The sequence below is a fragment of the Tigriopus californicus genome, chromosome 7 (genome assembly GCF_007210705.1).
Source record: "Tigriopus californicus strain San Diego chromosome 7, Tcal_SD_v2.1, whole genome shotgun sequence".
NCBI classification, from domain to species: domain Eukaryota; kingdom Metazoa; phylum Arthropoda; class Copepoda; order Harpacticoida; family Harpacticidae; genus Tigriopus; species Tigriopus californicus.
The window spans coordinates 12,125,738-12,136,299 of record NC_081446.1 but is presented as its reverse complement, the minus strand read 5'-3'; the positions used below and the strand labels follow the sequence as shown (position 1 = coordinate 12,136,299).

The 10,562-nt window shown below is 45.2% G+C and overlaps 1 protein-coding gene and 2 long non-coding RNA genes across 3 annotated transcripts; all 3 read left to right on the top strand.

The window, feature by feature from the left end:
• The first annotated feature begins 299 nt into the window (after positions 1-299).
• On the top strand, positions 300-3,801 carry LOC131884361 (uncharacterized). The gene is made up of 2 exons (XR_009373714.1): positions 300-758; positions 2,852-3,801. It is a non-coding gene; the product is annotated as an uncharacterized LOC131884361 (long non-coding RNA).
• A 759-nt stretch (positions 3,802-4,560) lies between these two features.
• LOC131884362 (uncharacterized) lies at positions 4,561-5,482 on the top strand. Its single transcript, XR_009373715.1, has 2 exons — positions 4,561-5,182; positions 5,286-5,482. It is a non-coding gene; the product is annotated as an uncharacterized LOC131884362 (long non-coding RNA).
• A 1,764-nt stretch (positions 5,483-7,246) lies between these two features.
• On the top strand, positions 7,247-10,305 carry LOC131884360 (tubulin alpha chain, testis-specific-like). The gene is made up of 2 exons (XM_059232109.1): positions 7,247-7,407; positions 8,647-10,305. The coding sequence occupies exons 1-2, from the start codon at positions 7,405-7,407 to the stop codon at positions 9,994-9,996; spliced, it is 1,353 nt and encodes a 450-aa protein (XP_059088092.1). The 5' UTR covers positions 7,247-7,404; the 3' UTR covers positions 9,997-10,305.
• The last annotated feature ends 257 nt before the right edge of the window (positions 10,306-10,562 follow it).

Sequence of the window (10,562 nt, the reverse complement as noted above, 5' to 3'; positions counted from 1 at the left end):
CATCCACTCTGTTCCCCTCCCCTCTCCACTCTCCTTTCCTCCCTCCCTCACCCACTATGTCTCTCTCTGTCAATCCCAAAGTCCCCAGTTCGGGTCTCGCTTGTTCAGAACAAAATCCGTAACTTGGGGTATGAGGCTGTTCTAGGATTGGCTGACTTGGCCCTCTTTAGCGTTGAATTCAACGCTCCCTCTTTTTTGCCGCGCAAATTGAAATGGAATACGATTTAGGGTGACTGATTTCAGCACAAAGATTTCCCATTCACCTTGGAAGAAATTGCCAAAATTTGACCACAAAAAGGAATAATAGGGCCCTCTTGGCCGTCATGATTCGGAGCTAGTTTCACTGAAATTAGACAAAGCCTTGGCAAACAATGTGGACAGTTCCACATTTCTGAATTTGCGGTTTTGAGCATAAAATGAATTGGCACCTTTGATCGTGGCCGGATTTTTAAAGATTGAGTGCGTGGTCTGTATCGCACTTATGCACTGAATCGAGAGAGAAAGACGGCTTGGGCGCCCCTTCGAGAGGGGTTGTTTGGTTGGGGAACTGGGCGTTAAGCTCCGGCCGGCTTTTATCGGGGAGGGTCTTCTTCTTCTTGGACCTCTCTTTCCACGTCTCCTTCAAATATCTCCCGAAGCTTTGGTCTTGTCACAGTTCGAAATATCGTTCTACTGATCACACCTCCTACTTTTCGTTCTCCACGAAACTTAAAACCCCAACCTTTAAAATGGCCGATATCGAGACCAAGACCCAAGAGGTGAGTTTATTTTACTTTGATACACTGGAGCTCATCGTCGTTAGATATTGGATCCATTTGTTGGAACGCTCCTCCCCCCTGAAATAAGTGGTAGCCTCCGTTTGACCCCAAGTTCGAGAAATGGGTGTGGCACTTTCCATTATTGTTTGTCAGATAACATTCACTGTATCTACCTATCTCAAACGGCTACATTTCAGACTTGAAGAGCATGAGTCTCAAAGTCAAATTTTGGAAGGGAAAATTTATTCTGAAGACCCATTTTGTGCGTCTCTGTTGTAGAAATATTAACCGTCATGTGCTCCGCAATTCGCCGTTCGGAACTCCAGACGTCTGGAGAGACCTCGAGGAAAAGAAAGACGGGGAGGCTGCTCAGAACAAGTGCATCTTTAGGTACTTCGGGCTTCACCCCAATTTTAAGCATGTGCCCAAATGCTGAAGTAATACCAACACGTTTTTTGCGATGATTATAAAAATGAATATCATTTGCCCTATGAATGCAATGAGAATACGAACTTGATGTTGCATCACAAACTCGATTGGAATAGACCCACGAAAGAGTTCGCAATTGCGTCGCAGCCATCGGAACTCTCTGGCGCCATCGAGATTACTTTTGGTTGAATAGAAAAGACTGTTGTAAATGCAGTTTCGCCGACACGTGGCACTTCAGTTCAGTTTTCACATTTGCATTTCTCTGATTGGATTGAACTATGGGCTCTCAGACAGCAGTACAGAGAGTAGTACAAAATAGAAACATTCACCTGTGATCGTGATTCAAATGAAACCGAGGATGATGTCGACTCATCCAGTAATGACTGCAATTATTTTGTGATGGAAGGCCCTTTGAAATGATCCATGTCAATAGCCACGGCTTGTTGCATTACTTTGGTGTACGACGATATTTTGTTGGCAATTTTTGCTTTATCTCAGTTTGCAAATTGGAAATTGGAGAAGACACACTTGATGTCAAAAGGAATTGGAAACGGCCTTAAACATGGCGTCACAATTTCATTGGCTGAAACTAGAGAACGCTAATCCGACACATTCAAACGCAAAAAGGCCTTGAAAGAAGATCCCCTCTTCCACACGTGACTCATTTTGCGTTTGAGCGCCCACAAATGACCTGAAATAATGCGAATCATGGGTCATTATTCTCGATTTGCTGCATTTTGCTTGTTCGATTCAGCTTTGGCTCTAAATACGGGTGATAAAGTCTTGGGACCCCTCTTTCAAAGCTGCAATTTCGAACACACAAAAGCATGAATGGCATTTCATGAGAAGCCACCTTTCTAGGCCTGCCAAGCATTTCCGTCCGCGTTTTCGCACTCGGTCCTTGCTGAAGTTGCGTGCCATCTTCTAGAGGTTCTTAAACAAAGCCCCTTCCACTACTCTGAGGTGGAAGAGCCCCTGGTGTACCTGAGGGCGAGAGTATGGCTTGGTGAAGCTCTTAAGTTCGTTGAAAATTCGATTCTCCTCTTATTTTGTTCGTGCTGTTCTGGTAACGGCGTTTGCTGTTCGAGGAATATCGTGACGATACCGGCTTTTCACAACACAATGCAATAGCTCATCTGCCGGTTAGGGAGGGGCTCTGATAAATGCAAGACTTATGCTAGTGGCAAAGACTTCCTCGTCGCTTTGTAGACCTGATTACCACCCACAATTGCACTTAAAAAGTGCAACCAAACCTTGGCCCAGAAGTCAATAAAAATGAATGATTCATCACTCCCAAACCACCAGAGTTACTCCCACATCTCGAGGTAGAGTCAATTTTAATATGTCGAGAGATTTTGGCTTTACCAGATAGCAATCGGATGATGAATCATTGTTTCGGGAGATAAACACACCCTTCGATGTTTACCCCACACTCAAGGATGTTTGAAGAAATTGACAGTTTGCAATCACTTGAGAATTGCCAGAATTCCGCCTGAAGGGGGTGACCATTTCACCTTGTGGGCACCCACCAATTTTCAGCTTCCCACTCGAATCCCTCAAGTCACACGTTGATACTTTGACAAGACCAGATACTTCACACATGTCCAAAAAGTTGAGAAACGCGTGAAACATTTGTTCACTAACGCATCCGTATCTTGTTCCAGCCCACCACTGAGCAAAAGCCCACTGAGGAGGTCCCCGCCGCCACTGAGGCCGAGGCTCCCGCTACCACCGAGGCCGCTCCCGAGGCCAAGAAGGAGGGTGGCGATGCCGCTCCCGCTGAAGCTGAGGCTGCCACCGAGGAGTCCTCGTAAAATCCACCAAGATGCATCAATCTTCCAAAACATCTTCTCTCATTCTGAAGAACATGTCATTTTAGAGCAACGCTAGCTAGCAATTTTATTTTATATCAATTATGTACATATCTTAGTCCATCATGAGGCCTCTTTCTCTCGTCCCTCGGCACGATTCCACCATCCATCACTATGATTTTGAATCTTGACCCGAGTCAGCAATGACCGGGGATCAAGCGCAAATGATTAGGTCGAGATGGGCGGGAGAGGGGGTTCTCGGCCATGCCTATATCTTGTACCGTACATGTATGCTGATATTAACATTGCAATCCCGTTCGCCTCGTCAAAGACATCAGGCGCATTTTGGAAATGTCAAAATGTGTCCACGGTTGACCTTCACTCGAAGTGGAAACCAACATCCACACCCACCACTTCCTTGGCGAGGAACTCTTCATATCCGTCGAAGACACAGGCGGCAATTGCCGCTCGTTTTGCGGATATGCAAGAAACCCATCCCTCCTCCCACCGTTTTCCAACCCTGATGTCGGCCTGTAGCAAAAGGAACGCTTATCCGGGCATATCTGCAGAATACTCGGATAAATAACCAAGTTCCGTTGAAGATAGTCAATCCATTCAGTGACGAGAATGAGAAAAATATCAGAGCAAAAGAAGACAACCAAGGAAAAAATTAAAACGAAACTGTTTGCATTTTGGACATTTCTTGACAATTTGGCTATTCAAAACAACTCGATGGATTTGGCTTTAGATATGACAGTTTCGTATAAAAATGAGACATCACACAATAAATCGTTCAAAAATGATCTCCACCCAGTTTTATTATCATTCATTAACATGGAGTGCTATTGCGTAGCATCTTCTCGTTCAAACCCGTCGTACACAAAAGTGGCTTTAGAGTGCCAAGAATTACCTCCCAAGCCTTAGCATTCTTTTTGACAATTCATCTCAAGGAAAAGTGCAACCACGCCTGTCAACTGCCTGCCTTACGAAAAATTGCCTTTTCAAACGAGTTTCGGGTACAATAGATCCCTAATACATACTTGACCTTCCACTTCGAAAAAACGCCGAGCAGAGAAAAAACTCATCTCAATATCTACGCGTACCACAGAAAAAAAGGCTGGCGCTGATCGAAATGTGCAACGAAACTGTACGTATGTTTCCAGTTGTATCCCGTAAATGTGTCACTCAGTAATAAATAACCCGTCTGATATTCGTTTGGAAGTCTGAGCTCAATTGAAACTACCAAATCGGGGATAAAGGCGAGTTTCGCAGAGGAAGATTTCAGACTTTGAAGGTGACAGTTGGATGCAGAATTCTGTCTTGAGGAAAGGGGGAAAACAATGCCTTCCAAGGTTGGGAACCGTTTAAAGCGCATTGTCTCTCTTTTGTAGCTTGTCCAACTGTTGCCGCTCCATTAAAAGCCCCACTTCTGAAGCATTTGTTGAAACGTGTAGAGGTGGGCTTAGGTTTGGCGCAAAGGTAACTTCACTATTTTACTTTTGGTCAAGAGTGAATGGAAATCAAACCCAAATCGACAGGCAATGATCTTCCGTGTTTTGGACTGGCCGTCTCGCAAGATTTCTTTTGAATCAATTTCTTGTACCATATACATTCCTAATTAGATAATCATATCCATTTTTTGCAATATCGTTGATACGGCGAGACCTTTTAGGTGCATTAGGAAGAAGGTGCCAATGAAGACATTTGTGATATTTTTCCTAATCATGAATAATTGGTAAACGGCAAAACTCATCAGAAATTTCTGGGCGAATAGCTTTGCAATAGAGTTACCTTCTCTAACATTAAGAATTTACCCAAAATGTTGAACTGAATGATAATGGTTTGAAGATTTGACGCCCACCAATGGAATTATGTATGTCTTATTTTTACTACTTTTTGCTACTCAGTCCAGAAGTCGCAGTTGGTACAATTCTCGTGTGCAACATAGAGCAGGAAGCCGAGAAAATGTAATCACTTGGCCAGGAAACAGTTCTCCGAAAACTGAACCATTTTATCAACCCTCCTGGACATGCAGACAGTGTTTTCGTTGAAAGTGTCAGTATCCCGTGAATTTTGAATCCGACAACATGTCCTCTAACGTTGATCACCCTGATCCCGAAAAAGTGAAGGAGATCACTGGCATCGAACCCGCCGAGTGTCCCGGACGAGATGAGACACTCTCAGGTATGACAATCTTAAACCAAAGGTTAAGTGATCGCTCTTTCAAGAGTTCCGCGGGGATTTCTGCCTTCTCTTGGCGTTCTGTAGGGTACCATTCTATTTTCAGCGATCCAAAACCATAAACGAGATTCCCTGAAAAAGATTGTGACAGTGGAAAAGAACAGTTTGCCGGACAAATCTCAGATTGAGGCTGAGAAACGGGCCTCCGTCTCGGACGAATGATATGATTTCCATTATCGTACACATTTTCGACTTTACGTGATTTTCCTTGTGGGAATATAACAAAATGAATGAACGGCATAACATTGCATTCCTTTGCTTGTTTTCACATTGAGGAGAGCAGAGTTGGCTTTAGCTTCAACCTCCCACCAATGTCGTGACAGTCGAATCTTTACGTGCCATAAAAGTGAGGCAAAAGAGCCTTCCTGGTTCTTGTCTTCTACACTTGCCCCCAACCACCTGCTGAAACACTTCTTGCCTCATTTTTTTTTAAACCGGTTTAGTCGGATCAAATCAAAGTTCCTTAATTCCGAGAACGACAAACATCATGTAGTTGTGGATTTACGCCTGTAAGACGTTTGTTAGAATGGAAAAGGGCCCTTTGAAGGCAAACAATGACTTGGTGACATGCGAAAAAATCTTCCACAGCTCGGCCACCAATCATTCCCCCTCTTGTTTTCTGGCTGAGAGGAAAAAAAAACTTTCACTTCAAGTCGAAGAAACTATTCTGAAAAGGGCCCTATGACGTCTTCGTCTTTACGAGTTGATATAGAACGGTTTTAATTAACTAGATGCATAGCTTTGGCAAGGATGTGTCTCTCAATATCAATGTTCGTGATAAGCCATGTTCCTAAATTGAGAGGGCAGAAGGATTTAAAGGTATACACGTTTCTGATATAATGTGGGGTTCAGGCAAATTTGTGGTTATGAGACACCCTGAGTAAATTCCTTTTACAGAGATAGGGGCCCTTTCCCTGTACCCGGCAGCAGGCACGCAGGTTTACTCCCACTCTTGCTTAATTGCAGAGAAACGCAGTTCAATCAAAGATCGACTCAGTAGTTTAATTATTTGGTTGTAGACCTTTTGAATCACCATCCTGGCTACTTCTAATGATGTCTCTGGAACACCTGCAAATTTGTTGAGTTTATCTTTGACGTTTGTCTTACTTTAGACCTTCAGACACGGTTCATCCTTCGCTTGTCTTCCTTGGTGACTCATCCAGGGCTTCCAAAAATTGATGAGACATATAGCGCCAACGAACAATTGATTTTGAGTGCCAGGTTGTTTATAAATGTAAGCAGGAATCAAAACTACTGATGCATTTGAGGACTTTGTTTGGCTTTGATATTTCATCGGTTGTCTCACTTATGTTTTTGGTGTGATAATGGGACTTTCTCTCATATAATCAGAAACACTGGAAAGAGATGCGTCCAAAGGTCCTCCTCTACTTCCAAGGGCTACAGAAAAGTGACTGCAGAAAAGTAAAAAGATTCTGCCATTTCGGAGCAGAAAAGAGAGCAAAGTACATATGGAGCGTTTTAGCCTACAAAAGCTTTTGCAATGGGTTTGAAACAGTCCTCTCTTGAATTAAGTTTTTTTGGCTGCTATTCATCATTTTGCTAAATTGGAAGGTGAAATGTGTAAAAAACTTACTTAGTCTTTTCAGACTAATCCTACGAAAAGTCGTCACCATGAGCTTGAGGATGGACTCCAGGCGCCCCACCTAGGATTCATCGACCCGTTCCACAGAGGACGGTTGACTAGGCCAAGAAGTCGAAGACAATAAATTCGTTTCAAATCAAACATATGACAGTTATTCGTGGAAAAAAGTACTTAGAGGGAAAGATGAAAACTATTTCGACTCTCGACACAATAATTGTTAGTTTAATCAATACATATTTGAATCCCATGTTCATGAATTTAAACTCAGAGGCAGCCGATCTATGGTCGTATGTTCTATAGAAACGTGCCTTGCTTGGGAATAAAAGTCATTCCAATTCCTATACCATTTTCAACCCACTCATCCGGGCGCGTCCGTGGCCTGTCTCCTGTCTCCACCGTAGTCTCCCAGACCATTTCCCGCACACCTGTCATTTACGCGTTCTCGAACTTCCTTACCCCGGTGGAACTTTGCCTTTCCCTCTTCATTCAATTGGGCGTCCATTGCAACGTTACACTTGAAATTTGAAAATCCCACAGAAAATCCCCTCAATCCTTTCTCAACATGGTGAGTAACGTCTCGTTTAATCGATTAAACCCGAGCTAAGACATCCCCCGATCGAGTTAGGATCCATAATCAGGCCATATCGATCGCAATCGGGTTAAAAACCCGGGTTGAAAGTTTTCGATCCCCACTCTCTGTACTTTGATTGGCCGTGGCGTACTTGTAGCACTCACTCATTGCTAGCTAGTAGCTATTAGTCTGGAGATAGACGGAGCTCCGTCTGAGCTACAAGCAGGAAGCAAAGGCTGAAGAAGAACAGACAGGTTAAAAAGCCAGAAGCCAGAAGGCGTTAGGGGCGGGTTTGATAGGGCCAGATGGGCGGTAGTCATTTTCCTGCCTGCCTGCCTCAATATCTGGCTAGTGGCTAGCTGGGTTGAAGGCGTTCCTCAAGGCCTGGGCTCAAATGTGTAAGAGTTCTTGATGGTGAGCTAGCCATGTGAAACGAAACTGTATTGGCGGCCATGATCCGAATATTGGCCTAGACTTGAACGAAATGGATGAGCACTAAGGAAAATCATGAAAATCAGTCTCAAAGCGAATTGTCGACAGTTCATATGAGCACTCCACACGAGCAGATGTAGGATTGGGGGCTCATTTGGATTACTAGATACTGTTGAGGTCGGAAGGGAGCTAAATCCGACCTCTGACCAATTGGCTCGAGACGGAAACACATTCGCTTTATGGGGGTGACAATTTAGAATTGTTTGGCCCTCGAGAAAATGTATTTAAAAGACCAAGTGCAACAATTCAACCATAGATTGTGGGCTCCGTTTAGATAGCATCAAGCCCATATGGAGGGACTGGAAGGCGAAGAGGTAGTAGCACCCACAAACAGATGGTAGAGGAAGAACCAGAAGAGCCAGGCCAAAAGTGACTCACTCGCCGTCCAACTAACTCGCTCATTGTGAGTGGGGAGGGTGGGTGACCTCATTGGTTGGCCCACGCTTTTCATTGAACAGGGACTGGGTACCACCACCCAATGGATGATGATGGCTACCAGCATCGCTACCATAGCACGAGTGCCTTAAGATATGCCATAGGAGATGCCGAAATGTCGACATTCTCACACTTACATCGACTATACAACTTTGTCATGTTTATGTAGATTTCCATTCAGATGTGTAACCCAACCGGCGATGAAAGGGTTCCTTATTCACGCGATAGAGAGAAAGAGAGGCAATGTGTCAATATGACATTAGACACTCCCTAATTGATGATTATTCTTCCTCCCTTTCATTATAGCGTGAATGTATCTCTGTTCATATTGGCCAAGCCGGTTGCCAGATTGGTAACGGTTGTTGGGAGTTATACTGCCTTGAGCATGGCATCCAACCCGACGGTCAGATGCCCTCTGACAAGACCTTGGGAGGTGGCGATGACTCGTTCAACACCTTCTTCATGGAGACCGGTGCTGGAAAGCACGTTCCTCGGGCCGTCTTTGTGGATTTGGAACCCTCGGTGATTGACGAAGTCCGAACTGGAACCTACCGACAGCTCTTTCACCCCGAGCAATTGATCACAGGCAAGGAAGATGCCGCCAACAACTACGCCCGCGGACATTACACCATCGGCAAGGAGATTGTTGATCTGGTTCTGGACCGAATCCGCAAGTTGGCTGACCAATGCACAGGCCTCCAAGGCTTCCTGATCTTCCACTCCTTCGGCGGAGGTACCGGATCCGGTTTCACCTCTCTGCTCATGGAGCGTTTGTCCGTGGACTACGGTAAGAAGTCCAAGCTGGAATTCTCCGTGTACCCTGCTCCCCAAGTGGCTACCGCTGTGGTGGAACCCTACAACTCAATCCTGACCACTCACACCACCCTTGAGCACTCCGATTGCGCATTCATGGTCGACAATGAGGCCATCTACGACATCTGCCGTCGTAATCTGGACATTGATCGACCTACTTACACCAACTTGAACCGACTCATTGGTCAGATCGTGTCCTCTATCACGGCCTCGCTCCGTTTCGACGGTGCCTTGAACGTGGATCTCACCGAGTTCCAGACCAATTTGGTGCCCTACCCCAGGATTCATTTCCCCTTGGTCACCTATGCTCCTGTCATTTCTGCCGAGAAGGCCTATCACGAGCAGCTCTCCGTGGCTGAGATCACCAACGCCTGCTTCGAGCCCGTCAACCAAATGGTCAAGTGCGACCCTCGTCACGGCAAGTACATGGCCTGTTGCATGCTCTACCGTGGAGATGTGGTGCCCAAGGACGTAAACGCGGCCATCGCTACCATCAAGACCAAGCGATCCATCCAATTCGTGGATTGGTGTCCCACCGGATTCAAGGTCGGTATCAATTACCAACCCCCCACCGTGGTTCCCGGTGGCGATCTGGCCAAGGTTCCCCGTGCCGTGTGCATGTTGAGCAACACCACTGCCATAGCTGAGGCTTGGGCCCGTTTGGATCACAAGTTCGACTTGATGTACGCCAAGCGTGCCTTCGTTCATTGGTACGTGGGAGAGGGTATGGAAGAGGGCGAATTCTCCGAGGCTCGTGAGGACATGGCCGCTTTGGAGAAGGACTACGAGGAAGTCGGTATGGACTCCCTTGAGGGTGAAGGCGAAGAGGGCGAAGAATATTAAATCTCAATTCAAGACCATCATTCATCCCCTTTTGAACAAACAAACAAACGAACGAAAACATCGCGATTTGTGTACAAAAATTCGGTTGTGTCTTCTCCTTCATTGACTTCTTTCGTCATCCCCTTTTTTCCATTATTCAGGTCCTCCTTGTTCAACAATATTATCAGTTTCACTAACATCCACCCTAACATTCCTCTCTACAGCATTTAAAAGCCGCCTTCCAGATGACCTTTGTTCAGTCAGTTCCACTTTCGCCTTCTTTTCGAACACAGTTAATTTGAGTACAATAAATTATTAACTAGCCCACCATTTTGATGAAGTCTCTGATTCATTCACCACACGGCTTCCAGGGAGGTGAGTCAATCGCTAAGCCAATGCCGAGCGACCTCCCAACCTTCGGACCTAGATAAGGTGTATATGGATTAGCTTACGTAGAATGTTTTAATGGTTCATACTGGAGCTCTAGTTCATTCTTACATCACTTAGCGCGCCTGATGTGAGATTACTGGGTTCACAAAGCTGAAGAAAAACACTTGGGCTATAGATGAACCAACAATACATTCTGA